The sequence below is a fragment of the Crassostrea angulata genome, chromosome 2 (genome assembly GCF_025612915.1).
Source record: "Crassostrea angulata isolate pt1a10 chromosome 2, ASM2561291v2, whole genome shotgun sequence".
Lineage (NCBI taxonomy): Eukaryota > Metazoa > Mollusca > Bivalvia > Ostreida > Ostreidae > Magallana > Magallana angulata.
The window spans coordinates 20895948-20923841 of NC_069112.1; the positions used below are offsets into that span (position 1 = coordinate 20895948).

Consider the following 27894-nt stretch of genomic DNA (forward strand, 5'->3'; position numbering starts at 1 on the left):
TTTTAAATAAAACAGTAAATACTAAGAATATCAATAATTGCTTTGGTGAAAAAATAATTTAATCCTTAGGAGAACAAAAACTATTTAAAATAAATTTTATACCGTATATAATTTTAAAAAAATTATTTTTAGAGATTAAAATCAAAGGGGCAACTCTTCAAGAACAGGAAACTGTCTTTAATTAGGACACATTCCACTCCTACATACTGATACTTAAGGAGGCCGACTTTAGTTTGCATTGCGCATGTTTTTGCGCATTCTAATAAAATACTGTTGATTTATACTTCTTATGAATTTTTTTCGATATCATTTATAAAATCGAACACAATTAACAAAATACAGATAAAAATATTAAGATTTTTAAAGGAAATTTTTATTTTTAACACGATTTTTACGTTGTGCGGTAGGGGAGCATTGCCATTGCGCTTTTATGACGTTATGATAAAATGAAGCTTTGTAGGAGTACGTTATAAGAAATAACATAAAAGAAAAAGTAAAAATTGTACGCTGTTGAAATTTTATATACAGAATGATGCTATCCACGAGGACATTTTCCTCATTTTTGGAATGAATCCATTATACCAATCATCATTCGTGATGATCCAAATATATCGCAAAATTTGGTGCATTTTAATATTTTGAGATGGCCCCCACTAAAAACCAGACGGTAGAATTTTGTGTTTTTTACATATAAGGTAGGAAATGATATTACTAATCATATATAACAATTTGAGAAAAAAAGCTATTGTAGTATTTTTTTAAACTGCTTTGATGTGCGGAAAATGACAGTGTCCTATATATTCCTATAGTAAATGTACCTCTATTTTGAGATGGTCCCTAAAAAGAACCAGACGGTCGATTTTCATGAACCTTCGCAAATAAACTAAAGTTGGTTTAAATAACATATGGTTAAAAAATAAAGAGTTTTGCTATTGTAGTTTTTCCGTAAAAAAACCCAAATCGGCCTCCTTAAACATGAAAATTATGTCCAATTATACTGAGTATTAAGCCCATACATATATGTTATGCATCCAGATTCATTGAATCCGGGGCTATTATGGATCGGAAACCTTAAAAATGTAAAATTATCACGTTGCAATACGCGTGACGACGAACGCAGACCAATTGCAATAGGTCGCCTGCGTGAATCCTAAAAATGCAGAGTACAAAAAATTAAAAATAAAACTCAAGACGTACTAAATGAACAAATGAACAATTTGAACTTTATTTTACAGAACACAAGCAGACATGTTGCAAACTGCATGAAATGATTATCAATTTGCAACTGTATTCATATTAACATTAAGCACAAATTGTTTATCATAATATATATTTAGAGAAGAAACCAAGACTCCCATGGTTTACAAATGCACAATGTCATACAATTTGCAAAAAAAAAGCAAAAACCAAAAAAACCAAACAAACAAACAAATAAACAAAACAAAAAAAAAAAAAAAAAAAAAACACACGCAAAAAATTGAATATATATCAACAAAAGCTTTAAATTACAATGAATAATATGTAAACAGTACAATAAAATGTACTAGTTTTAAGTTTTCTCGTTTTCTGACTAATATTTTAAAAGTTTTGACAACCTCATGATATTTAAAGAATGATTTTTTATTACATTCATAAAACTTTGAGCAAATTAAAAATTCAAATAGTCAATAGTAAAATGACAACACATTGCACAATCAAATCGTAAAGTTATCATAATCGAAACAATGAACATCAAATTAAAATCGAGTTTAAGCTAAATTCAAGCACCCTGCTGTAGAAAAATCATTTTGATACATTTACCTGCAAATAAATGAGTTTCGACATCATTGATTTCCATTTAGATATTAAACTCAAATCTTTGCTCTTTACAAATGATGATCAAATAAGGAATTTAATTTAGAACCACGGGACAAATCATATGTATATAGAAAACTAGGGTTACGAATCGCTTCCTTCCCCCACTCGGTAGCCTGTAGAATGTCCGGTGTTTCCTTGACCTAAAATTCAGAACAAAAAATCAACAGCGCATCGGTATTTCATTGAAATATGTTTTTTTAATGATATCAAAAGAACTTTTAATTTAGAAATAAATTTTGCGCATTACCAAGGGCGTGAGATCGGTTTATCCACTGTTAGACAGCGGTGTGAATTTTTTTTTGTCTTACATTGTGTATTACTACGCCGTTGTTTAATGTAAACAAACATCGTTTGCTGAATGAAAATCACGAATAATCGAATGGGCTAATCTATGAGCTATTCTTTTGCTTTTTTGACAACAATTCATCATATTTTTATTGACAAATTGCCGTACTCTTTCTTCTCAACTAACACAATTTGTAGCACGAAGAAGGAGAGACCAAAAGTTAACTTTTGAATGTCATAAAAAAATTGTCAGAAATCGCATTTATGTAAAATAATATACAGAAAATAACCTTTTATTATATACTCATGTGGGATAGTGAAATTCCACTCCAGGGTCAATATTCACTGTCTAAGACGAGGCTTTTGGTGAAATTTCACTATCCCACACTCGTAAGAATTAATGGTTCTATGAGTCTTATTTGTACTTTTTTTTTTTTGGGGGGGGGGGGGTCATTCAAGACATTGCGTTACCTCTTCTTTTACAGCCAACATCCAATTCGATTTTTTCGTATTTTCACTCAAAGCACTTTCCTGAATACCAGAAAAAATGATTTGACATACATAGTTTACGAAAAGTTTAATTTAGAAAATATTCGTCTTTAACAAAGGTAAATAATAAATTCATTATTTACCTTGTTTTTCAACATAGACGCATTTGTTGTAGACAAAAACAGACTTCGTGTAGTAGATGTTCTCGTATTGTTCCGGCCAGTAGAAGTTGTTACAGTTTTTCGTTTTTGAAACGAGTTGCGCAATCCCTGCCTTACCTTGAAGATATAGGACAGTGTCGCCATTTCAAATGTATTGATGCTTTTGTTGTTGTTTATTAACGTATATTAGATTGGTTGAATGCATATGCCATTTATCAAATATATAAGTTAATGTTATGTAATATAATCATATATCTTTAGGTTACACTAATTTGGTTTCTTGGATGCCGGATCCGCGTGCACATGCCTAAGGACTTTCCAAAAAAAGATTAAAAAAAAATCCCGCATCCGGAAATTTTTGTACCGTTTCCCGTTTCATTTTTGGTACTTTTATTGTTTTATAAGTCAATTTTGTGCTTATTTTTGCATTGATTATACAAAACATTTTCCGTTAGATTGTCAGCAAGATTTACAAGTAAAAGTTAATAATGCTTGTATCTGTGAATAAAAATAGAAATAAGTAGGGGTCTGATACAATAGTGAATAAAGTCACCAACTTTGTACTGCTTTTTACATGCATTTCAAAGGGGAAAAAACGACATTGTAAAAAACAATGTAATCGTTTGCGTCTATTTTAAATTTTTAGCACTCCAATTTTTTTTTTCAATTTTTTTTTATTTCAGAATTTTTTTTGGCCTAGAATCCGAAGACCAAGAAATCAAATTGGTGTGACCATTAACTAACCTTTTTGTTGAGCAAGACCTGCGTAACAAAAATGAAAAACCCCTGGAAAAATAGAAGACAACATTTTAAAGAATCCTATAAAAAAAATTAAGAATTTCAAACAAAATAAACGGATTATTATATTAAACCTGTATATTTTTTTATCGGCCGCCACAAGATTTTATGAAAGAAGTAGCTGTGCAAGTAACAAAAAGTGTAGTGATAATGTAAATAGTATAATGTTTCCTTTTAATCATTTAAAAAATGAACTAAAGGTTGAAGTATATAGCTTTATCTTCATGTCTGTTAAAAGATTGCTCATGTACTGCAAAAATGCGATCCTTTTTCAATTTAAAAATTTGTTTCAGGCTTTGCAATATGACAAACAAGGTCATCAACTGATATCATATGCAGGACAGAGAGGGATGATCAAAAGACTCAAGTGAATAAGATTTTAAAATATTAAAAAAGAAAAAAAAGAAAAAAAGAACTGTAGTCATAAAAATCAAACTTGAAGGCTGACCTGTAGAGAATTAGCAATGACAAATATGTACTGAAAGATGTCCGTGCTTTGGTCCATTGCAAAAATACCGAATATCCAGGTCACACCAAGCACTGGCACGAGTGTACCGAGGGTTCGCAAACCAGATCTGTCAAAAACAATGTAATAAAAAAAACTTAATAACTTAAAAAAAATTAGGTAGCACAACTGCATGCATGATACATTTGATGACACGGTTTTATTTTTTACCAAGTAAAAAATAGTAACAATTCATAAAAAAAAATCTTAAAACATCTTTTTTTTAATTTGCATTTTAAAATATTTATGATTTATATTAGTTGTTCTGATATGGCACCCCTAATGAGACCGAAGCTTATTAAAACAGCCAATTTAAACACATTGAAAACAATCTTCGGAGGGGGGGGTGTATTTTTCCGTGATAGTGTACATTTTGTATAAAAAAACTGAAAAGGATGCCAATTTTGTGATATAAATGCTTTAAAAGAAGAAAACAAGGATCCACAGACATTTTCAATTTTACTTACGAAGCTTTTTTCCAAAGTGAAGAATTTGACATTCTGTTTGAAGCATATACCACTCGCAGCAACGAAACAATTATTAGGATGTTAAGCTGAAAAAAGACAGCTAATATAGCTTTTTTTAAATAAGCCAATAACTCTAAACAAGAATAGATGTCCTGATGATCAAAAACATCAATTTTTTAAAATTATTTTTGTTTGTTTGCTTCTTTCCTTTCACTTTGTTGTTGTTGGGTTTTGATGTTTTTTTATAAAATGTAAGCTGGTTGTAATTATAAAATATAAACAGGAGAAATGTTGAACTGGAAAGTAATTACCAAAGAAATAATATGTAGATTTAAAACAAAAAAATCAATTTTAAAGTCCAGTGAGCGAATGCTTACCATATTTATCAAACATACTGGGATGATGAACAGGTATAGAGATCCACTTTTCATAGATAACCAACAACTAAATATAGTGAGATGTTGTAATTATTACTGGTATTAAGCATTGCAACGTGTAAGTCTAAAGGTACGCGTGGAGCCTAAAGTATATTTTCACGTACAGGTACAGGTACAGAATTTGGATTATGTTGAATAAACTGTACGTGTATTGATTAACCTTTCTATTATACCATTCCTTATATTTTATACAACAAATATCTGATGGCAAATGAAAGTAATCGTATACATTCAAATGGTCGGAATTTACTTGATGATTATTTAATTTTTAATTATCAAAGGAGAAATATTCACATTTCAAAAATGTATCACAAAGTGTTATCACTTAAATAACTTAAATGACGCCATACTAGTTTTTCAGGTGATATCCGTTTTCCCAGAATACTCTAAGGTTTGTTCCTGTAATGATGATGGGCAATCCTGACAAAAAAAACCCGTAAAAAGCAAAATGTAATATTTTTTGTATTATAGGATACATTTAACAGAACTAATTTGATTATGATTTTACGGATAGAATATTATCAATGAACTTTCGAAGGCTAGGGCTCAATATAATTCATTCATTTAATTCATTCGTTTGAGAACAAAAAAACCTTTGAAATGAAAGCAAAATATTATGTGTTTGATATTTGTTGCTTGTTACTATTTCAACAAGTAAGTGCGGATTTGAATTATCGTTTTTTTAAGTGTGCATTTTCTGAAGGCGCTTTCCATTAACGTTGCATTGCCTCGCCGTCACTTGAAAACTTTGACGTTAATAGAACGTTTTCTTTATCAAAATGCTCCGAAAAAACCGATTGAAGCTTAAAACTGAATAGTCTTTTTTCAGTTGTAATGCATTTCAATGTACTATGACAAATCGTAGATATAGAAATCCTCGTTTTGTAGAATATGATATCCTCGACACCATATTGTATTTTAATCGGCAATAGAAGAAAGCGTTCTCGCATCCGCTTGCCGGCAACAGACGTTACAGCAATTGGCGACAAAGGGCACAGCAACAATTCCGCTGATGCTAATTTACTGGAATATATGAAAATGCCTTCAGCACTGTACTTAATTGAGCGAAAGCGCCTTACTGCAACACGTGCTTAAAAAAAGCAGAACCAAGTGTATAACGTTTAACAATATATAAGATAACCTACCCCATGCTCCAATCAAAAACCAATGAATTCTAGGCTTTGACTTGAAGTTTTTCGCCATATACATTGCGTAGTATGTAACTGTTATACTCATAAAGTAATAGACACCAATTCCAAGCATACTAAAGAAGGTCACTAGAAGGAGGTAATGGATTATGGCCGTTATCGCGACACATAAGTTCTGAAATTTAAGACGGAATTAATATTATAACTTGTCATTAAAATTGTTTTTCAGGAACTAATATTAAAAGCACTTAATGGAAAATCCGTAGCGTAACGTCGATCTTCACACAAATATTATTATATTTATCATGTAAAATTTATCAAGAGTTCGATCTCTAGATTAACGTTTTAATTCAAAATGATAAAATTTAATCTATGATATACAAATTACCCCGTCATGTGTGTTCTCCACAGTTGTAATGAACATAACAAGGGATATAGTCAAGGCTCCACACATATTCAGCATCATGATATTTTGTTCACTTTTGATATATCTGTATAAAATACTTTCTTTCAAATGATCATCTAATTTACACGTATTGCTGTAATATTTTATTTACATGTTTGTGTCTTAAACTAAGCATGATATACACAATATATGTAATATAGTACCTCCAAGTCATGATGTAGGTTAAACACGTAATGAAAACAAACGCAACTGAGAGAGTTACACCAACAAGGGACATCATATCCAAGATATGGGTTTCTTCTTTTACCTGGCAAGAAGGAATTCATATTATTTCTCATAAAGGGGCACAATGACGACATTTTTTTTTACTATTTGAGTGTTTATATCTACAATGCTTAAGGAAGGCATGAGCTTTGTTTACAAAACAAAGAAATGTGAGCTCATTACCTCGCTTCTAACTTGACAATTGACAGTAATACTCTAGTTAACAATTAAGAAATCCTTAGTTAAACATTGGAAAAAACAAAGGAAAGAATATTTCGGAAGTAAAAAAATAGCGGTCATCCCTATTTGATAATGCCAGTACATAGTATAACAGTTCTCACCGGAGAATAAGGTCTCATTAAAATCGCAAAGTTTGTGAGATGATTGCACAGGCACACTGTTTTTTGGTAATCACTCTGTTTCACTTTGCACCCTCTCTCTGTCCATTTCCTAAAAAAAATAAAAGAAAGTAAGAAAACACTTTCTAATAACAGCGGATTGCGCAATAGCAGCGAATATACCGTGAACTAAATTTTTATTCGACTACGAGAATTTTTTGTGCGTAGTTTTCGATAGCCTCGTCGTCACGATCATATCTCGCCAAAATTTACTCTTTGCTGTGTTGCTATAATAATGACACAAGTAAAGGAAGTGACTGATTGCGATAATTCATCGCCGCGAACCAGTTTATCTTCGAAAAAAAAATGTATGATTTGATCAACATATTGTAAAAAGAAGTTATAAAATTCATTCTTACAAATTACCTTGTTTTAAACTCCCAGGAAACGCAAACTGGATGCAATTCATTAGATTCATTCTATAATAGTATCAACTCAATTTAAGTTATGGCATATAACTTAGTTTGCATCTCTCTTTATAATTTCATAAAAAGTGAGGAAAAAACCTAAGAATTTAAAGATAATTTCAATATAATAAAAAATCATCTACAATAAATCAAAATACTAATTAAATGCTAAAATCAAATAAGATACATGCAAGTAAAAGATACTATCTTACATTAACGATATGCCTAAACGTTAATGCAAGGGGTGGATCCAATATTCCGATATCATTCTGTGTGGTAAGGGAGAGAATGGCAGAATTGACAAATGTTTTTGTTTTGGATTTCCCAGTCTGGTTCTTCTTCTTTTCATTCCTACAAATTTAAGAGTTTGGGTAAACGGAAACACTTGAATACTATTGTTAATTAAAATAATCGAATGAAAATGCACCTCCATCATTAGAGTCACACCAAGATATACAGTGAATGACAATTCTAAAACGATAACTGAGAATAACACTGGATCAGGCCTGGGAGCCATAACAGTTAGACGAGCTCACTTTCGAATTCAGTCTCACTTTTCCACTATATCTTGATAAAAGTGAGACTTAGATCAAAAGTGAGCTCGTCTAACTTTTATGGCCCCCAGGCCTGGGGTTATATTCTTTTGTGGTCTCTTCTTAGAATATGAGCATCAATATTTTTTATAGCTAAATTTATTTTTACCATTCTCATTTGATTTGATAATAATTAGATTTCAAGTAAAAATCAAATACTAAAAAAAAACCTGTGATGGTCCAATGACAGCAACTCTGGTAAAGTCTTGTATATTATAGCCACATATTGCATGTCTGAAATTACATTAAAAACAACATATCTTTTCATTTAACGGTAATTTTACGCATCAGATGAAGAGCAAAAAATCCTTTTGCATTATGTTATTTTAACACCATACAAATAATCAATCTAGAAATAGTATTATGTTCAAAAGAGTTTACATTATTTTTGTCATTGATCAGTTTTATTGATTTCAAAAAGAATTTTTAAAATGCCATTGTCTGACGAGATAAAATAGTTACCTTTTGAAGCGTTTATATTTTGCTTTGGTAATTCTAGGAAAGTCGACATTTCGTTGGAGTTATCTGAAGTATTGCTGGACGACACTTCCGGAAAACGTATATCGTTTTCATCTAGTTTTGTCTGATTAATCGTCAGTTCTGGATAAAAAAAATCACCATTTTATTTTTCTAAATATTCTTTGAAAGATTAAGCATAATAATAGAGAAATCAAAACTAAGATGATTACCAATATTGGTGCCACAAAACCTTGTCGTTGTAACATTGGCTTTTTGAATCAAAATCTCGTTGACATGATCCATATTCTTTAATATAATGCTAGCATGTTTCCCTTCCTGAAAGATAATAGCTCATTAAATGATGTGTAAATGGTTTAGCATTAAAGTTAAAAATAAAAAAAAAGATGTATTTATCAATGTACAGCGAAAAAAGAAAACACAATTTAATGAAAATATTTTCAGATGTAACGTTTATTTACGATGAAATAGAAAGAGTAATTCAATAGAATATATCCATAGACGACGTACTATTTACCTTTTCAATGAGAGTAGTCCAAGATTTCGAGTTGTTCGTTGATACTATGCTGTCGGTCACATTATAGAAAACCTAAATTAACTCGAATTCATTAATAATAATTATCTATGCACAGATCATAAGACTACCTTAGATACAAATGCAGTTAATAAATACGTCTGGGTAAGGGTTCATTTAAGTACGGTATATTGACTATATTGACATTTCTTTGTGTCAGCATCGGCTAGTGTCCTGTGTCACTGAAAGCTGTGTTACCTCATTCTCTATAGCTGGTCCTGTGATGTTAATAATCATGTCTAAAATATCTAATGTTGCGTTAAGGTCCCCAGCACTCATTTCCTTGTTTGGTAATGTTGTGTTTTTCATCATGTGAAGAATCCCACTTACTGTTTCCTGGATGAACTTCGCATCTTTTTTTCCATCTTCTATTATAATGCTTTTCAACTGAATATATCAAAGTAAAAAAAGCTTTCATGTTGTCATCAAACATTCATATTTATCAAAAAATTAGGAACATTGTGCACCCCCCTCCCCCATAAAAGAAAAAAATGCATCTTACCAGCTGTGAAGCATTCATCAAGCGTTCAGTTGTTGATTGTATAGCCATACGTGAATCTGTTACTTCGATTGGATCTCCTAGTTATACAATTATTTTTTTTTTTATAAAAAAAACAGTAATGTATACCACGTCGTTATACATTTATACAAATTCTATTCATAACAATGCTCAACAGTGATATTAGCATCATTAATTAATGAATATTGATAGGCCGTGCTAAGTTGTTTTAAAGTCATTATACGAGTTTTTAAGACTTACTGACCAATACTTCAGTGTCATATTTTAAACTAATACATGTTGTTGGCAGACTCTATGCATCAATTGCATATAATATTCCATGTAGCTCTACACAGAGAGGCAATAAAGAAAAAAGAATAATATAGACATTACAAGTTTCTCGCCTTCGAGTAGAAAATCAATGTCACTATTTTGTGCGTTGGAAAAAAACATATAAAAGTGAAGATCTTTGCCTCATTCATATATACAAATTGTAACCTACCAAAAACTTGAACTTCGCAGATTTCTAGGATCGGGCATACGTCTCCTGCCGCGGTATGATTCTGATAAATCCAGACGTATCTGGTTGTTCTCTCACAGGCTTTCTCTATAACGGTCGGTATGTCGTCGGATTGTAAAGACGTGTAACATGACGAACTTGATGTTGGTACGGTAGTATCGTTCGACACACGGATCGAAAACCCCGGGAGTCGTGATTTCTTGTTTTCAGTTGATCCATCTATAAATAGAAAATTGGGATCAATCCCATGCTTACAATTTAGACAAACTAGTTGAATGTACACTATCATCATACGTACATATTTCATCACTTCTGTACCAGAACTTGACTGAGTTGACACTAAACACTCTTCCTAGGTCTATTCGAAGCCACGCCACTGTTATGTTGTTTCTCACATCACTATGAAAGCAGTAGTCCATCCCCTGATTGAAATTGCCGTCCACAGCGAACGATGCTAAGAACCGTCCGATTTGGAAATTTGAGCTACCTTTGACTTCAGTACTTTTACTGACAAGTTGGTCTATAACAATCAAAGTAATTGATTAACAAATATTTTTGGAATCATTTTTAAGCATGACTATGAGTCTCTGAAGTGATGTTTTTTAACAAGGCCCTTATCAAAATTCTTCGAGCCCAAAAGATTCCATGATAGATTTTAATACGTCTTAAGGATAGTTATCACCTTATCATATTGAAAAAAAAAATGATTCCTTGTGGCTTTTATTCCAAAAAAGTTTGAGCATGTCTAAAAGATATATTAATATTTAACATTAATTTATCATATTCATTCCGTATAACTGTGCAAATCCCACTTGTTTTCAAAGGTAAAAAAAAATTAAAAACGTATTTATATATAAGAACAAATTTATATACACGCTATCATACAGGGCTAGCCTTACTTGTTTTGCAAATTTATTAAAGCCCGGACCATTGAGTTAAAAAGGTTTCACCGACTAGGCAATTATTTATCACATTTTTATGCAGCATCAGGTTGATTATATAAATTAAAAAAAAATTAGCTAAAAATCTAGATTGGCGCTGCTTTAGAAGTATTTTTGTAGTTGAGAAGTAAACGTTAAAGACTGCAATATCTAAATCATTTTGAATAATAAAGTTTGATTTTGAATCAAGATTTCAAAATCTAAACTTCAATTATTTCTTATGTTTTGTATTTACGACATTTTTTTATGATACCAGGTGATTCACAGTTAAATTCTTCTAGAAAACCGCAAAAATTATCCAATAAAAATGTTTTTGCAATAAGATCTTTCATTTATCTTAACATAAACACATTACGTCAGCCCCTATTGTTTCCGATCTTTTGAAATACAAATAATGAAGGAGTTATGGATGGAAGTTATAAAGGCGATCATTATATAGTCGATGAAGTGTTATACGTGGTTGCTAATGCCCACGTGTATTCCGTTTAAATTGTTTTCATTTTGATGTCATGTCAAACCCATGGATCTAATATATTAATTAGAACCGTTTCAACAAGACTTTTGACTTTGGGCAGTTCGTGTCAAATTCTCATAGTAATTATACTCATGGTAAATTATCCAGTTATTGGCGAATGTCTATGAATATTGTGAACACAGTGTTACTTGTCTGGCCACATCCAGGGATGTATATTTTAGTAAAAACAACACCAGTTTAACGTAACAGAGGAGATTTTTTTCAGATTTTAACAGTCTATCTATATCCATGAGCTTTTTCATCGAAGTAGAAGAAAGAAGGTATTCAGTAGATGACAGCTTGCTTTGATGAGCAAATTAGATAGGAGCAACCCATGGAAAGTCCAAGATCTTGTTTAAACGGCTCTTTATATAGGAATTCAAGAAGGAAATTGTTAAAAATATATTTGTTATGGGTAACTAAAGTCAACCCCACTTCTGGTTACATATAAGATAAACAAATCAATAAACTGCATTGTAACATGTTGTAAGTGAATTCTTTATTATTCACATTTTGGTCCAGTGGTTATTCTGAACATCGATCATGAGTCTTGAATTAACCAATAGAGAGTAAAAGAATTAGATATATATTGTTTACTGTGACTTTTAAAAAAAGTTAAATATAGTTTTTGAATATGCAATAACAAGGAACAAAAAAAAAATCGTATACACAGAAGTGATACAAAAGTCATTTGTATTAAAAGACTTATAAACTTTATTTTTTTTTCAGTAGAGAAAAGAAATTGTTATCATGCAGTTTTGAAAACGGATTTATTTACACCAAAAAAATAATAATAAAAAGTTTATTAAAAAACAGAATATCTGTTTACTTGTAAAAAACAATATATGTGTAAAGGTCACACATGTCGAATCTTGTTCATGGCAATTCGAAATAAAAAACAATCAAACCGACATTCACTTTTCATAAAAATAAAAGAATGCTTTGATTGACATCAATTCAACTTTTAAGATGTATAAAGGTCTAAATAAACGCGTCATTGCAAAGTCAAAAAGAAAAAAATGTAGATGTAAACTTTTAAAAAGATTTCATGATATTTTTATATGTTTTTTATTTATAAAAAATAAACACCTGTGGTTTCTGTGTTTGCTGTTTGAAACTTGACGTCTTACATGCAGATTGTTTTCAGAAAAACAAATATGTCAGGTGGACGTGACTTTAAAATGAAACAAAAAAAAATATGCTTTTCACATTAACAACAAGACAACGTGCTTTCAAATTGTCTTGAATAAAAAAAATATACTTACTATTCGTTTGAACTTGGGAGAAGAATAACGAAATAAGACAAACACAAAGGAGTGTAGACATGTTGATCACTTAACAGTCTTTCAAATAATCATAAAATGAGATGCCCTATAAATACTACAAGTAGGAAGTTGTTTCCTGGGTCACCATCAGCGCGTTCCTTTAAAAGAAAAACTAAACTAAATATGGAACAACCCCCAGATCGTTACTCATTATTCACATAATGAATTCATTTTCTTTTCTCACGTTAATCATGTCTGAATGTCTTTAAATTGATTCATTATATTGCTCTATAGAAAAACCCCATATGCAAAGTTTCCTGGGTTTTTTTTCAAATGCGGAGGGGGTTGCGAGGCCTATTTTCGGTACAACTTAGCACGTAAATTTTATAAATTTGAGCTTTTCCGATGGGAAGGGAGGTCCGAACGCCCTTTTTCCTCTAGATACAGGCATGCCCTATTACTCCAAAACGTCATTGTTAACTATACTTGAAGCTTTATAAATAATGATGTACATGTACTGTTATCGTTTATCACAGTGGAATGCATTGACTCATTTTATTTAATTTGTTGATATTTATAACGCGACATAGAATTTAAAACAAGAATATTAACACTATAAGTGAACACAGGTATCGGATTTATTCTTATCGAATTTTTCATTGGAATGTAAAGAAATATTTTCATTTTCTATATTTCTATATAATAATCAGCATGATATTTTCGTACAATCTGTGGATTTTCTTAGCTTGTTAAAGGTTTTGACAAATCTATAGACTGGTTAGAACTGGATGGTTTAGATTTCAGTTCTGTCAGTTTTAATAGAACCACGGATTACAATAATTTCCGTATCTTTTTCTTGACATCAAATATACAGTATTTTGAATTTAAACACATTTTGCTCGTCAAGTTTTTAGATTATGTTATTGTTCTGGAGATATATGTAAAAGAACGTTATTTGGGCCAAGCCTTATTCCGTAATCGGTACACATCATTATGAGCATGCATCTTTTCTTCTATATTGCATTTCAAAATATTTCTTCTTTTTGAGATACATAAGATCAAAGTTTTTGACTTTTAGTTCAATTATACCCCTAATTACTTATAAAACAATATACTTACCCAGAGGAAAAATGAGATTATCATTTATTCTCGTCGTAAATTCAGAGCAAAATATGCAGTGTCCATCACATGCGCAGATAATCACCACTTATTCGCAGACACGATAAAAACTGAGTCTACACACCAAATTAAGACAGTGTATATTTACGCGTGGCATTTAAAAATGCACATGATTTAGCGAAAGCAGTAGTTGGCAAGAAAAATCGTTTTAGAAGTAGCTCGAAATAATACTTTCAGTGTAGTGTTTTTAGACGAGAACAGTTTGATTGATTGCGCCCATGAGGGCCCTTATGGCATTTTTTTCAAGATTCCAGATTTTTATGGATTTATACATATATTTGGCAGATTTTAAAGTTAATATGTTTCATGAAGATCCAATAACTATCAATATATTCATTTGGCAATCAAAGTTGTAGACTATTTTTTACCTATGACATTGTTCACCTTGCCACGTTACGTAATGATTTCATCAACGTCATCTTTATGTATTAGGATGCCACAGTGTATGGGCACGAGGTTTCCTTAACAGACACTGCATCAGCTTCTGGTGGGATTAGATAGATTAATATGTGCGTAATAGATAAGAATGAGACACCTCATCAATTTTGATTGAAATTACATTTATTTGTAAACATGAACAAACATGGATCTGTGAAAGTTACATGTATTTAGGCCACCTTAAAACAAAGTTAATTTTTTGTATTTTGCCGTATATCAATTCTGGTTTTTTTGTTAGATGGATTTAAAATTTCAGTTTAAATAAACTTATGACTTTCATCTGCTCTCCAGTTTTCGATATGTCACGGAAAAGTATACGTACCTGCCAAAAATATATATTGAAAAAGAAATGTAAGCATTTGACCCATGAGCAAAATAATTCACAATTTGGGTAGAAGAACTCATTACTTTTTTTTACAAATATGTATGAGAACAAAGAAGACAATTCTCTAAGAGTTAAACGATTTTACTGTGTGGCTTTATTGGTCTCACCCAAGGGCCTGAACCATGTCCCATGTATAATGAATTTTATAATTTAATTAGAAAGCTTTATAGATATTATAACTATGTATTTATTTTTCTGAAATATATAATGAAAAACGAGAAAAGTTTTTGCACAACAAATTTTAGCGCCTTTGGCTCAATTGTCTCTGAGCGCTAAATCGATTATGCGCCAACGATTTTCCATATGTATTTTAATTTCTTAAAATTGCAAAACAAAATTGACCTCAGTCCCTTTTAAATGCCATATAGACGCGTTTGTTTATGTAATACTTGACGCCGTGGACTCTCACAATACCAGAGAAAACACTATGAGTTAACAAATGAGTTCTACCTAAATATGGATGAATTAAAGTTTATTTGCTTTTAGTATCTCTCATTAGCACCTTGAAAATTGGGCTTCCCCAATGTCACTTCCATTTAGCGTCTCGAGGTGAAAGTATGATCAAGCGTGGCGATCTCACACGCTGATATTAAATGACTTCGTATAATTTCTTTGATTTTTTATTAGCAGATATTAAGTTATTTAGAGGATACCTCGTTTATTGTATTATTCTGGAAGACTGCTTTTAAAAACACTTTTTTTAGTCTGTCTGTTTGTTCGTTTCATTTTAGTACTTTTATTACTTTTATTATTTATCCTAACGCCCTTTATATAATGGAATTGTACTTCATTTACGTGTCATCTAGAACAAGCTATCATGTTAGGGAATAAAAGCTAAAGAATGGAATGAACTTTATTAGTATAAACGTGAATGTTGCAATCTAATTAAAATAAGGTCCTTCATGCTCCCGTATTTGATTTGTGGATAAAAATTGTAACACAACTTTAAATGAATACATAATTGCAAGTCACATGCGAAAAAATACGCAAAAGCTAGGATGGAAATGTTTTCATCCATACCTCTCAAATGATGATTAAAATAAAATTTGTCATTAATTAATCAAAATGAAATCCACAAAGATGAAGTATATAATAACGTCCGCCAATGTGCAAATACATCGGTATATTGTTGTTCCTCGACCTACTGATAGCATGAAATATTCTCTTTAGAGATATTGACAGACAAACCCATCCATGTCTTTATGACTGTTTTGCATATCCACTTATCCTAATAATACAATGTACATGCATGAGCTGCGCTCTCCTGACACAATGCACGTCACCGCGCCAGTTACTGTACATAAAAGTGAATAAACAAGAAGTTGCTCCCCACCACAACCACAACCACCACCACTACCACCACCACCACCACTACCACTACCACTTTTTGGAAGCCAGTAAAAATGTAATGTAAATCTGTGAAAAGAAGGAAATGAATAGTGAAATTTATGCTATTTTGATATTAATTGATGATGTTTTAAAAATGTTTAGCCTATTTTTTTTTATATGTAAACCTCTTTTTATAGATTTATATGCCTATAATAACTCAATCAATTTTATTTATGTATGCTCATTGTGTAGTTTTAACTTATTATGTAAAGCGCTTTAGAGTAATTCTATTATATTTAGCGCTAAATAAATGTTATAATAATAATAATAATAATAATAATGTTATGACTTATGGTATGCAGTACAGAACACTACCCCCCCCCCCCCCCACCCCACCAATCCACTTTAAGAAACCGGGGTGTGTGCCTTTGGTACAATCAAACGCGCTCGTCAAATCTTCCTACTGTTTTTTTTTAATAGTATTACAGCATCCTTTAATAGCAATATCTTCTTTTTACAATGAAAAGTCAATGACCGATTAAACATGACATAAAACTGTTATTTCTACCATTTGTTTATACAGGTTACATACCGCTATATCTCCTGTAATGATTAAATAGCTCGTGTTACGAACGATAACTTCAGGTAATGAAAATCACGAATTTGTATTAACAACATATGAAATTTAGAAATTATTTATTATAATATATATTATAAAAATTGGTTTATTCTTTTCACCACTTCGTGGTATCATGTTTATATTACAAATCTAAAAAAAAAAAAACACACCATGGAATAATAACAACAAAAGCCTTAAAATACCATGACCAAATTGATAACTTTACAACATTAAAAAAATGAAACCTGCATTACTTTTTTTCATTTTTAACAATTATAAGAAAACATATTAAAATTGTCATTGGTGAAATTACAATACAGCAAAAAAATCAAATCGTAGTACTATTATGGACAACGACACAGGAACAAGGCATTTTTTAATGAGCATTACATTGAACGTTTACGTTAAATTAAATCACCATGCTGTAGAATAAAAATATATGTGCATTTTGATTCTTTGACCTGCAGATATATGGTTTTTTACATCATTGACTTCCAGGTAGATATAAACACTCAAAACATTTTTGTTTTACAATGAATGTAAAAATAATGTTATTTATTTAGGACCGGTATATGTAAAAAGAAAACTCGGTTTGTGACCTGTTTCCTCTCCCCACTCGGCGGCCGGCAAAATACCTGGTGTTTCCTCGACCTAGTATTAAAAATAGATAGTGCATAGGTATTTCATTTACATGTGGTTTTCTCTATATCAATAGAACTTTTAATTTATATATGAGTTTTTTATCTGTACTTCTTCAGCAAAAACACATTCCAAACGCTGCGATACCTTTTCTTCTACTACCAACTTCAAATCTGATTTCTCTGCATTTTCACTGCATACTGTTTCATCCATAACATTTTCCTGAATATCAGATAAAGATGATTTGACATACATGTTAAGCAAAGAGAAAAATTACGTGAAATACATACTAAATAATAAATTAATATTTACCTTGTTTTTCAACAAAGGCGGATTCATTGTAGACAATGATTGACTTCCGATAGCAGATGTTTTCGTGTTGATTTGTCCACTAGATGTTGCCACAGTTTTTAGTTTTTGGAACACGTTGCACAATCCTTGTCTTACCTTCAAGATATAATACAGTGCCACAAATTCAAATATTTCAATACCTTTGTTGTTGCTGATTAATATTAATAAATATGTTTGAAATCACCTGCATTTGTCAAACGTGAAAGATACTGTGGTTTCATCAATATTCGTTGAATACCAATTTTCGTGAATTTCGTTGTTATGTTGATCCACGAAATTAAATGTTCATCGAAGTTCAATTTCAACTAACATTTTTAATTGATAGGATCATTGGCCACGCAATTACGTATCCTTGAAACTGTGGTTTTCCGAAAATCCACGAAAATTGATACCCACGAAAATTAATGAAACCACAGTAGTAATGTATGATATAATAAAAAGATATATTTCAACAAACCTTGTTGTTGAGCAAGACGTGCGTAACAAAAATAAAAAGCCCCTGGAAAATATAGAAAACGAATCTTATGTGTTTGTTATAATTTCAGCCAAGATGAACGAAACATATTATGGCACACTTTTATCATTTTTTAAAGGCTGGTCGTGAAGGTAAGAAGTAGCTGTGCCAATAATAAAAAAAACAACAACAAAAAAAAAACAACAAAAAAACAAAAATGAAATAGTTATAATGTAAATCGTAATTTGGTTCTTTCTCCTTAAAGATTAAAAATGCTATTAAGGTTAAAAGTACAACTTTATCTTAATGTCTTTAAAGTGATTTTTCATTTTCTGACCTGTAGTGAATTTGCAATAACAAATATGTATTGGAAGATGTCCGTTTTATGGTCCACTGCGAATATACCGAATATCCAGGTCACACCAAGCACTGGTACGAGTGTTCCGAGAGATCTCAAAGCGGATCTTCCAAAAATGTAATACAAAAGGAATAAAGTTAATAAAAGTCAAATATCGCAACTGCATGCATAATACATATGATGACACGATTTTAGATTTTACATCAAAGCAACGATTAGAATGTTGTTTTATTTTTAAAGTATATACACATTAAAAAGGATAAAAAAAATCCATGTATCATGATAATTCGATTTTGGTTCTGAAATATCTTAATCTGATTAAAATAAGTTTTTCTAATATGCAGTAGCTCTCGAGAGCCAAAGAGGCACATTAGAACAGCTTGCTTAATTCAGGATAAACGATTGTCAACAATGTGTGTTTTCTTTTGTCTTTGTTCATGTTATCATATTTTAATGTTTAAACTTATAATACGAATGAAAAGGATAGTAAGTTTGCGAAATAAATCTTATAAGTGAAAAAAAAACAAGCATCAATAAATATTTTCTGTTTTACTTACGAAGCTTTCTTCTGAAGTGAAGATTTTGCCATTGTTCTTGAAGCATATAACACCCGCAGCAACGAAACAATTATTATGATGTTTAGCTGAAAAAAAAAAATATTTTTTTTTTATCTAATAAAGCAATAACTTAAAATAAGACCACTTATAAAGATTGTCAAATACATTTTTGTTCACTTTTCTTCTTGTTTTTGTTTTTGGTTTGTTTTCATTAAATGTAAGCTTGTTGTCATTAATAGAAATGTTAACGAAAACCAATATTATGTAGATTAACTTGAAACAAAGAAAGTCAATTTATACGTCGGGTGGTCGTATACTAACCAGGTTTATCAAACAGACTGGAACGATGAACAGGTAATGAGATCCACTCTCCACGGACAACCAACAGCTAAGCAGTGAAAGAGTGTAATTGTTTTAACATTCTTCATATTCTGTACAACTACTAACTGATAAAAATTAGAAACAGATAAATAACATTTAGAATTATTGCAATGTATATCAACGCGGAAAACTTCACGTTTATATGCATAAGAAAGTGTTGTCAATTAAATGACGTCATACTAGTTTTTCAGATGATATCCTTTCCCCCAGAATACTCCAAGGTTAATCGCTGTAATAATGGCGGACAAACCTGATACCAAATGTGTAAAAAAATAAACTTTATCTTTATAACATTGGTATAACTACTGTATAATCAAACTAATGTAATTAAAATTTGATGGAAAAATCAATTGATGAGTTGAAAATAATTAATATGCTTCCGTATACCAATACTTAACTTATTTCTTTCTACATAAGAGAGACATAGCTTTAAGATGATAGCAATGTATATGTGCATCATATTTGGCAAGCAATGATATTTTAACAAATTAAGCGCAGATTTGAATTAGCCTATTATTGAGTGTTCCTATTCTTATAATCTTACATTATATTGAATGACCTACCCCATGCTCCAATCAAAAACCAATGAATTCTAGGCTTCGACTTGAAGTTGTTTGCCACGTACATAGCGTAGTATGTAACTGTTATACTCATGAAGTAATAGACACCTATGCCAAGCATACTGAAGAAGGTTACTAAGAAGAGGTAATGGATTATAGCCGTTATCGCAATACAAGCGTTCTGAAATTTAAGACGGAATTATTTTTAAAAGTACATACTTTTTATGTAAACAAATCATTAGAAATGTTTTTCAAACACTATTATTGAAGACAGTTACTAGAAAAACATTGTGCTACATCCATTATCACCTTCATCACCATCATCATCATAGTCATCATCATTCTCTCTCTTTCTCTCTCTCTCTCTCTCTCTCTCTCAAAATGTGCAGCATTCTACTAAAAACATTATTGCAGCATTCTACCAAAAACATTATCGATTTTAACATATACTTTACAGCTTATTAGATATATTTCTCTGTTTATTTACAGTAAATATTCTCATATTCTTCTTGCAAAGTTTAGGGTTTAACCCCTTGATTCATGTTTTTATTCAAAATAATAAAATTAAATCTATGATTATACAAATTACCCTGTCATTTGTTTTCTCCACAAGTGTGATGAACATAACAAGGGACATAATCAAGGCTCCACACATATTCAGCATCATGATATTTTGTTCACTTTTGATATATCTGTATAAAAAAATGAGATGTGAATACATGTTTACACTTGCATGTATTGCTGTGATCGTATTTATATATATATATATTTTAATTTTAAACTATGCATAATATACACAATCTATACAATATGTGTACCTCCAAGTCATGATGTAGATTACAAACGTTATGAAAGCAAACGCTATCGAGAGAACCACACCAACAAAAGACATCGTTTTCAGGACATTGCTTTCTTCTTTTGACTGATAAAACAAAACTCAGAGTTTTAATATTACAATGCATGAGTAAGATATTACATAAAATAAGGTTTGTTCAGATAACAAAAAAAAATGTCAATTGACAGTAAACTTTGTTTAATAATTTGAAATATGGTAGTTGAACTTTTTAAACATTAATATATACAAAGTCAAATTTGGGGGGGGGGGGGGGGTGCGATCATGCCTTTTTCTATGCCTTTTTGATGCAAAAATACATAATATAACAGTTCTCACCGTAGAATAAGGTCTCATCAAAATGGCAAAGTTTGTGAGATGGTTACACAGACAAACTGTTTTTTGCGGATCACTCAGTTTCACTTTACACCCTCTCTCTGTCCATTTGCTTGGTAAAAAAGGAAAGGAATTAAAAAATACTTTCAAATAACTGTGCATTGCGCTATAGCAAAACACCTATATTGAACTTAATGAAGAAAAAACCCAAAACAATAGTACTTTGCTAATGTTTTTTCTCTTTATTTCTTGATTTACAGATATTATATGTCAACTTATGTTTAATATACTGTTTTCATAACTTGTATATGTAACAAATGTTCAAACAAAAATATCTGCAACATAATTATAGTTGAATTTTCAGATTGTCCAAATTAAGGTAAGGTTTGCGGCTTGCATGTTTAGGAGTTTTGCCAAAGTTACATACCATTTTGTTCACAATACTAAAGGTTTTTTTCTCATAACATTGAAATAATTTTGCCCGTCCCGTTTTATAACTAAAAAATGTCAAAGCTCATGATTTCATGTTAATAAAATGTAAATAATTTCGTGCAAATTAATTCAATTATATCTGACTATCATGTGGGTTATTTATGTTTAAAATGTTTGAGAATAATGTCACTATTTATATCATGATTCATTTTTATTAATAAATTATCGAAAAATAGATTAAAAGGCAACAAAAACTTTAATTTTGGACTACTATTATGTAAATGAAAACATCTTATTTGAAACCTTTTCATGTCTACCGATTTTTAGAAAAAATATATTTTAGAATATTTGTAATCTGATTTTAAAAAAAAACCTATTCAAAACCATGTAATGTGGACATTGATAAGTTTGGTCCTGTTATATTTTCATTGAAGCTACAAAACCCCGCAAAATAAAACAGAACTGAAATCAATTATGTCGTCCTTTAAATTTTGACTTCATAGCTGAAATAAAGGGTAGTTGGTGTTACTTCACAATGAAATTGAGTGAATTGCCTCCCTGTTACCCCACACCTAACCTTATTTTAGCATATATATTAAGCTACATATCATTCATCTGTGTCTCATGTGTTTCAAACACCAAGTTCAGTTTATATAATGTGTAATTTGAATGGAAACTTTTTCACTAATTGAAACAAGTTTGAAATAGGCTCAACAATTGATCACTGTTATGTTACTTTTTCCACAAACTAACCTTTTTTGATAAGGCATACTTATATATAAACATTATTATAAAATAAGTGTTAAGATCAATGAACAACGGATGGATGTAAAAAGACATGAGTCATTCAGACTGGGGTGACTTTAGATTGAATAAAAGAGAAAAATTCCATTTAAACTATGATGAAAAAGGACCTTGTAGCTACCAATAGTTCTACTTGTGGAGCAACCGCTAGTAAATGCAAGATGTATGACTTCATTACAATGATAAAGCGATTAAGCAATACTATTATGTAATCGCTGTTTATCATACCGAAAATAAGACTTGGCCCTTCCCCCAATAGCCCCACGAAAATCAAATATTATTCGGACCGCTTATAGGACCCGCAAATGTTTAAGTGTTATCTTACTGAACATGATTATTTTTATGCATATTTATTAAATAGAATCAACAATACCCTTTTTAACAAAGTCAGAAATATGATGTATGAATTGATTTTAAAAAATATGAAAGATTTAAATTTCCTTCGAACAAATTACCTTTCTTTAAAATCCCACGAAACGCACGCTTGATGCGATTCTTTAAGTTCATTCTAAAATAGTTTCAAGTTAAAATATAATATCCTTAAATTAATTAATTTGTCATGTTTTTATATAAATGTATACAATTAAAAAATCAGTCAACTTTTACATTTATCAAATAAAAATATACCAATATGTAGTATGTTAAAACACATGTTTGAAAATATGTAAGTAAAATATACTATCTTACATTAACGATATGCCTAAACGTCAATGCTAGGGGTGGATCCAATATTCCGACATCATTCTTTGTAGTTAGCGACAGTACAGCAGAATTGACAATTGTTTTCGCTTTGGATTCCCCTGTCGTATTATCTTGCTTTTCAGTCCTGAAAATTGAAAGTGGGAGTTAAAAATAATCATCGTCTTTTTAATAATTGATCCGATATACTCTTTCAATTTCAAAGTCCTACAAAAATCTAAAAAGACTTCAATTCTAAAAAATATCAAAAATATGATTATGTTAGTTATATTGTTTAAAGTTCTCCTTTACAAATAATCGTTTAAACTATGAATGTTTATAGCAAAATTTCTTTTAACCATTCTCGTTTGCTTAAATGACAATTATATTTCAAGTAACAATCAAATACAAAAAACCTTGGATGATCTTGTGACAGCAGTTCTGGTAGAATTTTGTATATTATAGCCACATATTGCATCTCTGAAATAACATTAAATAAGAGCAAATCTTTAGAACAATCATACGATTAAGAGTGTATTGTCATTTTGCATTTTTAAAAGACAATGAAATAATCAACCTAGAAATGGTTTAAATGTTTAAAAAAAATTTACATTTTGTATAAACGATTTTATTGAGATTAACCAACTAGAATCGAAAAAAGCCATTGCAGTTTGGACAAGATGAAAGATTTACCTTTTGAAGAGTTTTTGTTTTGCTTTGGTAATTCTAGGAAAGTCGACATTTCGTTGGCGTTATCTGAAGTATTGCTTGACGACGCTTCCGGAAAACGTATACCATTTTTGTCTAGATTTGCATGGTCTAACGACAGTTCTGAAAAAAAAAATACAGCATTTTATATATTTGTAAAACGATTTAGAATGATTTTGTAGAGAAACTTAACCCAGGACAATTACCAAGATTCGAGCCATTGAACTTTGTAGTTGTAGCATTGGTTGTGTCCATCAAAATCTCATTAAGTTTATCCATACTCTTTAATACAAAGCTAGCGCCTTTCCCCTCCTGAAATATAATATGATTTGTATTAATGGTCAACCATTAGGGTTATGTATGACAACAATAAATATTTATAATCTTACACCGTAAGAGAAAACCTAATTCAATTAAAAGTACCCTTAATTGTAATATTTACCTCTTTTATCAGGGTTGTCCAAGATTTCGAGTTGTTCGTTGATAAAATATTGTCAATCACAGTATAGAAAACCTAAAAGTACTCAAATTCTTATATCAACATTATCTTTGTACAAATCATAAGATTATTGCACATACGTATTGAGTTCAGACGCAAGGGAAACGGTTTATATAGGCAAGTACTTGAAAAGACGAATTCATAACTTTTTTTTACTGTAATATTAAATCGAATTACAAAAATTCACGTTTAACCATGACATATACAGGATTAAAAAATCATCTGATCCTGCACAATCATGGTTTGATGATATGTGGATAATATATATATTATTAGACGTTTTTTTGTGTGCAACAGAGACTGAATTAAAATTGTTTATAATACACAAACATAAACTTCTTTGATTGAATGTGAGTTGCGTAAGTTTGTTTTGCATTTTATGTCGTAAAACAAATATCAAATACAATAGTAGTTTGTTTCCTATACTGTTATCAAATAGTTACAACTTCATTGTTGGATCAAAGAATGATTTGACACATAAGAGAACATTTTTATTGGAAGTCAAATCCCGTTTATACTCTTCCTCTTTATCTATAAAATTCGCTGCCCCAATATAAAATAACTTTAATCGACCCTCGATTAACGTTAAAGTCCATGCCTTACATTGATCAGCACGGCATTAAAAAAAAGCGCAGTGAGCTAAGGTTACTACACATATGTCAGTTATGAGTCTTTAACTGCGCTGAGGATTTGATTACATTTCCAAATATGTAAGAAGATATTTTTGTCAAATGTTGCAGAATTTAAAAATTCTAAAACACTTTAAGTATACTGATCATATTGAACTTTTATTAGTATCGACAAGTGTCCCGTTTCTTTTCTAGCTGCATTACCTTATTCTCTATTGCTGGTCCAGTGATGTTTACAATCTTGTCCAAGATGTCTAATGTTGAGTTAAGTTCCTCGGTACTGATTTCTTTGGATGGTGATATTGTGTTCTCCATCATGTACAGAGTTGCATTCACTGTGTCCTGGATCTCTTTCGTATCTTGTGTTCCACCTTCTATTAAACTGATCAACTAGATAGGCAGAATTAAATATAGCTTACATGGTGCCAACAAGCGTTCATATATTTTCAAAGAAAGAATGAAATATAGCTAAATATGGCTTACATGGAGCCAACAAGCGTTCATATATTTTCAAAGAAAGAATGAAATATAAATATAACGAATTGATAACAGTGTGAAACCCTAAAAGAAAAAAGAAATCAAAATAGGAAGTTGAATCTTACCAGCTGTGAAGTATTCTTTAAGCGTTCAGTTGTGGAGTTTATCGTCATAAGGGAATTACCAAGATCTCCTAGTTATACAATTATAATTAAATAAGAATTACAAAAAAGATCGTTACATTTACAAGTTACAAGTAGGTCTTATTTTTTGAAATGACACGATGCTAAAAATTCGATCAAAATTAAGATCCCCTATTTTTACATATACTGTATATGATCACCAAAATTTGTACAGTGCTAAAATGTTGTTTTTTTTTTTAAATTTTACAAACAGCGTCTCAAATATATAAGATTTTAGTCTTGTAAACATATCTTAATTACGCAAAGAATTGGCATGGTACACTTTAATGGTTTTACGGATAAGTATTGTTTCAATCAACAATTTTGCTTCTATAATGTATTGCAAAACCTTATGATTTTAAAGTCATTTATTATAAAAAGCTACGTGTCTCTTGGCCCTTAGATAAAGGAATAATCCCTTTTTCTTTATATCACACAAGATATCTCGAAAATACTAGTACTGTGGAATCATTAGAATTCATGGTGGCGCAATGTTCGTGGTATTCGTTGGTAGCTCTCATCCACGAATTAACATCCTCAACGAAAACTTATTATTAAAGATTTAGTTTACCATTTGAAACTAAAAGCTGACGCATCCACGAAATTATATCCCAACCAATATGCAAACAAATAAAAACAATCTACGAAAAGTGGCTCCCACAAAATTAAATGATTCCACAGTATTCCTTTAGTTCTTATATCCATAAAAATTGTTGCCTATAATAGAATACTGTATGCGAAAACCCTTCAGACCCTAAATATTGTAATATATCTGGGAATTTAACTCATTTACAACCAGCGTGGATAAAAATCGGCATAGGATTCAACTGAATAAGTTGGGATTTATATGTTCTTTCCCTAGATATTGTTTTATAATATATATTACTATTGAATGAAGCAGTAACGAAGCGAAATTCCTCGGCTTCGATTTTGTTTACTAGTTTACATTTGTTTTTCATGTACTATTTTTTTAAACATCAGTTTGGTGACTCGATCAGACAAAGTAGATGTTCTGCTTTTAGCTTATTTTGATCGTAAAGAGTATTGAGGCTCATTGTATCTATTTGGTCTCATATAACAATAATATTATCTCGCATTTCCTATATGTTCAAAGAAAATGTAAACAATTATGAAAGGAAAGTCCAACAATGTGTGTGTGCAAATACAACAAAGATAACTGTGAGGATCTGGATTAAATATAGACAAGACTGTATTGTTGTTTATGAAAATCAAAATGTGTTATTTCATTTAGCCTTATTTTATGAAGGATACATTTATGAATAGACAAAATTAAAGTGTTGTACAAACAGAATGTCCACCCATTTTAAAGAATAAGCATTTAATTATGCCGTTTGTAATATTAATGAAATTAAAACTGCCTTTAGTATGCACAATAACTTTCATTTTCATGTTATGTTTAGCACAATAGTTGGCTAATTATAACATAATGTTCGTTTTCCGGGTTATTCAAGCAGTAAATGGTCCACTGAAGACACTTTTGGGGGGTGTTGAAAAAAAGTAGGTTCTCTATAAATATTTCTTTTACTCACTAACTTCATGTATATTTCGTTGTTTTTGATAACCATATTACTAATAAATGTAACCTATCATAATATTTTTCATTGAGATCTATTGAAATTAAATTTGAAATTGATAAATATTCTTTATTTTAGGCATTGGTTTTCTTATCAACTGCACTGCCCCTTAATATAAAACAGACAGAAGAAAAGATCATGTAGTGTACAAGAAGAATCATCAATTTCCATATATTCTGCATCATGATAAATTCTTGATAAATATTGATTTTTCTTGCCTTTATTATCTATAACAAAAATATTAATTATATTTCCAAGTAAACGTGTTCATATATTAAATTATTTGTTTACCAACAAAGTTACATAAACCATTATGAAACATAAATGTGTAAATTACAAAAACTTAACCATGTTGACCCCCCCCCCCCCGCCCGTATGAAGGGAAGGCAAAATAAAAAAAAAATCACTTTCAACAATTTGGTACAAAATGACTGGTGTGAACAGAAACAACATTCTGGCATTATTTT

The 27894-nt window shown here is 30.6% G+C and overlaps 2 protein-coding genes across 2 annotated transcripts in view; both read right to left on the reverse strand.

The window, feature by feature from the left end:
- Positions 1–1612: 1612 nt before the first annotated feature.
- LOC128171272 (adhesion G protein-coupled receptor L3-like) lies at positions 1613–13066 on the reverse strand. The gene is made up of 23 exons (XM_052837040.1): positions 13006–13066; positions 10584–10805; positions 10268–10504; positions 9769–9845; positions 9465–9653; positions 9210–9281; positions 8905–9010; positions 8678–8815; positions 8386–8449; positions 7835–7973; positions 7582–7634; positions 7159–7267; positions 6757–6860; positions 6536–6638; positions 6145–6322; positions 5350–5419; positions 4940–5006; positions 4563–4648; positions 4039–4165; positions 3537–3578; positions 2775–2909; positions 2614–2673; positions 1613–1997 (listed from the first exon to the last, which is right to left on the reverse strand). The coding sequence occupies exons 1-23, from the start codon at positions 13064–13066 to the stop codon at positions 1866–1868; spliced, it is 2571 nt and encodes an 856-aa protein (XP_052693000.1). The 3' UTR covers positions 1613–1865.
- Positions 13067–17334: 4268 nt separating this feature from the next.
- LOC128171288 (uncharacterized) overlaps positions 17335–27894 on the reverse strand; it is a 30962-nt gene continuing 20402 nt past the window's right edge. Inside the window, exons 20-39 of the mRNA XM_052837059.1 lie at positions 25776–25843; positions 25378–25563; positions 24488–24559; positions 24252–24357; positions 24031–24168; positions 23754–23817; positions 23347–23485; positions 23115–23167; positions 21427–21535; positions 21074–21177; positions 20845–20947; positions 20259–20436; positions 19876–19945; positions 19636–19702; positions 19315–19400; positions 18737–18863; positions 18403–18444; positions 17907–18041; positions 17742–17816; positions 17335–17606 (exon numbers count right to left, since the gene is read on the reverse strand). Of these exons, the coding sequence (XP_052693019.1) occupies positions 17511–17606; positions 17742–17816; positions 17907–18041; positions 18403–18444; positions 18737–18863; positions 19315–19400; positions 19636–19702; positions 19876–19945; positions 20259–20436; positions 20845–20947; positions 21074–21177; positions 21427–21535; positions 23115–23167; positions 23347–23485; positions 23754–23817; positions 24031–24168; positions 24252–24357; positions 24488–24559; positions 25378–25563; positions 25776–25843 (2018 nt within the window). The 3' untranslated portion in view covers positions 17335–17510. The remainder of the gene's footprint in view (positions 17607–17741; positions 17817–17906; positions 18042–18402; positions 18445–18736; positions 18864–19314; positions 19401–19635; positions 19703–19875; positions 19946–20258; positions 20437–20844; positions 20948–21073; positions 21178–21426; positions 21536–23114; positions 23168–23346; positions 23486–23753; positions 23818–24030; positions 24169–24251; positions 24358–24487; positions 24560–25377; positions 25564–25775; positions 25844–27894) is intronic.

What these genes read in the sequence shown, in the direction of transcription:
- LOC128171272 (XM_052837040.1), bottom strand. Translation starts at nt 13,066, where the DNA reads ATGTCTACACTCCTTTGTGTTTGTCTTATTTCGTTATTCTTCTCCCAA. An exon ending in TGATGAATGCTTCACAGCTG is followed by an intron (nt 9,654 to 9,768) that starts GTAAGATGCATT and finishes TGATATATTCAG; the next exon opens with TTGAAAAGCATTATAATAGA. An exon ending in TGTTGGCTGTAAAAGAAGAG is followed by an intron (nt 1,998 to 2,613) that starts GTAACGCAATGT and finishes TCTGAATTTTAG; the next exon opens with GTCAAGGAAACACCGGACAT.